At 51.2% G+C, this 2,399-nt stretch overlaps 1 protein-coding gene across 1 annotated transcript; it reads left to right on the forward strand.

Moving 5' to 3' along the window:
• Positions 1 to 74: 74 nt before the first annotated feature.
• On the forward strand, positions 75 to 1,679 carry LOC106897295 (the record flags this gene model as incomplete). Its single annotated transcript, XM_014957868.1, has 2 exons — positions 75 to 696; positions 977 to 1,679. Coding segments are annotated over 2 exons (1,043 nt in total), but the record flags the coding sequence as incomplete, so codon positions are not given.
• Positions 1,680 to 2,399: the final 720 nt, after the last annotated feature.

Here is a 2,399-nt window from a genome sequence, read left to right on the forward strand (position 1 = left end):
CACAGCTGGGGAGAACGGCCCTACCTGGACCCTGTGGCAGAAAGCCCCAGGGGAGACACATGGTCAACCCCTAGGGTTTTGGAGTTGGGGACACAGAGGATCCGAAGCCCGCTATACTCCAACAGAAAAGGAGATACTGGCAGCATATGAAGGGGTTCGAGCTGCTTCAGAAGTGGTTGGTACAGAAGCACAGCTCCTCTTAGCACCTCGGCTGCCAGTGCTGGGTTGGATGTTCAAAGAAAGGGTCCCTACCACACATCATGCAACGGATGCTATATGGAGTAAGTGGATTGCACTGATCACTCAGCGAACTCGAATGGGAAACCCCAGTTGCCCAGGAATTCTAGAGGTGATTATGGACTGGCCAGAAGGCAAGGATTTTGGAATGTCACCGGAGGAGGAGGTGATGCGTGCAGAAGAGGCTCCACCATATAATGAACTACCAGATGATGAGAGGAGATATGCCCTGTTCACTGATGGGTCCTGCCGGATTGTGGGAAAGCATAGGAAGTGGAAGGCTGCTGTGTGGAGTCCTACAAGACAAGTTGCAGAAGCCACTGAAGGACAAGGTGAATCAAGCCAATTTGCAGAGGTGAAAGCAATTCAGCTGGCTTTGGACATTGCCGAGCGGGAAAAATGGCCGGTACTTTATCTCTACACCGATTCATGGATGGTGGCAAATGCTTTGTGGGGGTGGTTACAGCAGTGGAAGCAGCAGAATTGGCAGCGCAGAGGCAAACCTGTCTGGGCTGCGGAATTGTGGCAAGATATCGCTGCCCGGGTAGAGAATCTGGTTGTGAAAGTACGTCATGTAGATGCCCATGTACCCAAGAGCCGGGCCACTGAGGAACATCAGAATAACCAGCAAGTGGATCGGGCTGCCAAGATTGAAGTGGCTCAGGTGGATCTGGACTGGCAACATAAGGGCGAATTATTCTTAGCTCGATGGGCCCGTGGCAAATGCTTTGTGGGGGTGGTTACAGCAGTGGAAGCAGCAGAATTGGCAGCGCAGAGGCAAACCTGTCTGGGCTGCGGAATTGTGGCAAGATATCGCTGCCCGGGTAGAGAATCTGGTTGTGAAAGTACGTCATGTAGATGCCCATGTACCCAAGAGCCGGGCCACTGAGGAACATCAGAATAACCAGCAAGTGGATCGGGCTGCCAAGATTGAAGTGGCTCAGGTGGATCTGGACTGGCAACATAAGGGCGAATTATTCTTAGCTCGATGGGCCCATGACTCTTCAGGCCATCAAGGGAGAGACGCTACGTATAGATGGGCTCGGGACCAAGGGGTGGATTTGACCATGGACACTATTGCACAGGTCATCCATGAATGTGAGACATGTGCTGCAATCAAGCAAGCCAAGCGATTAAAGCCCCTTTGGTATGGAGGATGATGGCTGAAATACAAATATGGGGAGGCCTGGCAGATTGATTATATTACACTTCCACAGACCCGTCAAGGCAAGTGCCATGTGCTCACAATGGTGGAAGCAACCACTGGATGGCTGGAAACATACCCTGTGCCCCATGCCACCACCCGGAACACCATCCTGGGCCTCGAAAAGCAAGTTCTGTGGCGACATGGCACCCCAGAGAGAATTGAGTCGGACAACAGGACTCATTTCCGAAACAGTCTCATTGACACCTGGGCCAAAGAGCATGGTATTGAGTGGGTTTACCACATTCCCTATCATGCACCAGCCTCTGGGAAGATAGAACGGTACAATGGACTGTTAAAAACTGCATTGAGAGCAATGGGTGGTGGGACTTTAAAAAATTGGGATACACATTTAGCAAAGGCTACCTGGCCAGTTAACACCAGGGGATCTAGCAACCAAGCTGGCCCTGCCCAGTCTAAACCACCACGTACCGTGGAGGGAGATAGAGTCCCTGTGGTGCACATGAAGAATGTGTTAGGGAAGACAGTCTGGGTCAGCCCTGCCTCAGGCAAAGGCAAACCTGTCCGTGGAATTGCCTTTGCTCAAGGACCCGGATGCACTCGGTGGGTGATGAGGAAGGATGGGGAAGTGCAGTGTGTACCACACGGGAACCTGATTTTGGGCGAGAATAGCCAATGAATGAAACTGTATGATGTTAATTGCTAAATGACCCTGCCATCTCACTTTGGTGACTGCTATTGGTTGTACTATAGTAGGAATCACCCAACTAATGACTGATGGACTCTGATGAGAAATCAAGTACGGTGCAGCCTTGAAGAGACCAGAACTGACCTCAGCAGCTGGCGCCCAGCAATTTCAATGAGACCAACATCTTCAACCCATGGACATGAGCTACACTGGATACATCAGCCACAAGGCCCAGAGAAAAGATACAACATGCAACAGTCCAGCCCCAATATACACCATCTTGCATGCCCTGAGAGACTGTTCTAACAG

The sequence above is a fragment of the Calidris pugnax genome, unplaced genomic scaffold (genome assembly GCF_001431845.1).
Source record: "Calidris pugnax isolate Ruff unplaced genomic scaffold, ASM143184v1 scaffold358, whole genome shotgun sequence".
Taxonomy (NCBI): domain Eukaryota; kingdom Metazoa; phylum Chordata; class Aves; order Charadriiformes; family Scolopacidae; genus Calidris; species Calidris pugnax.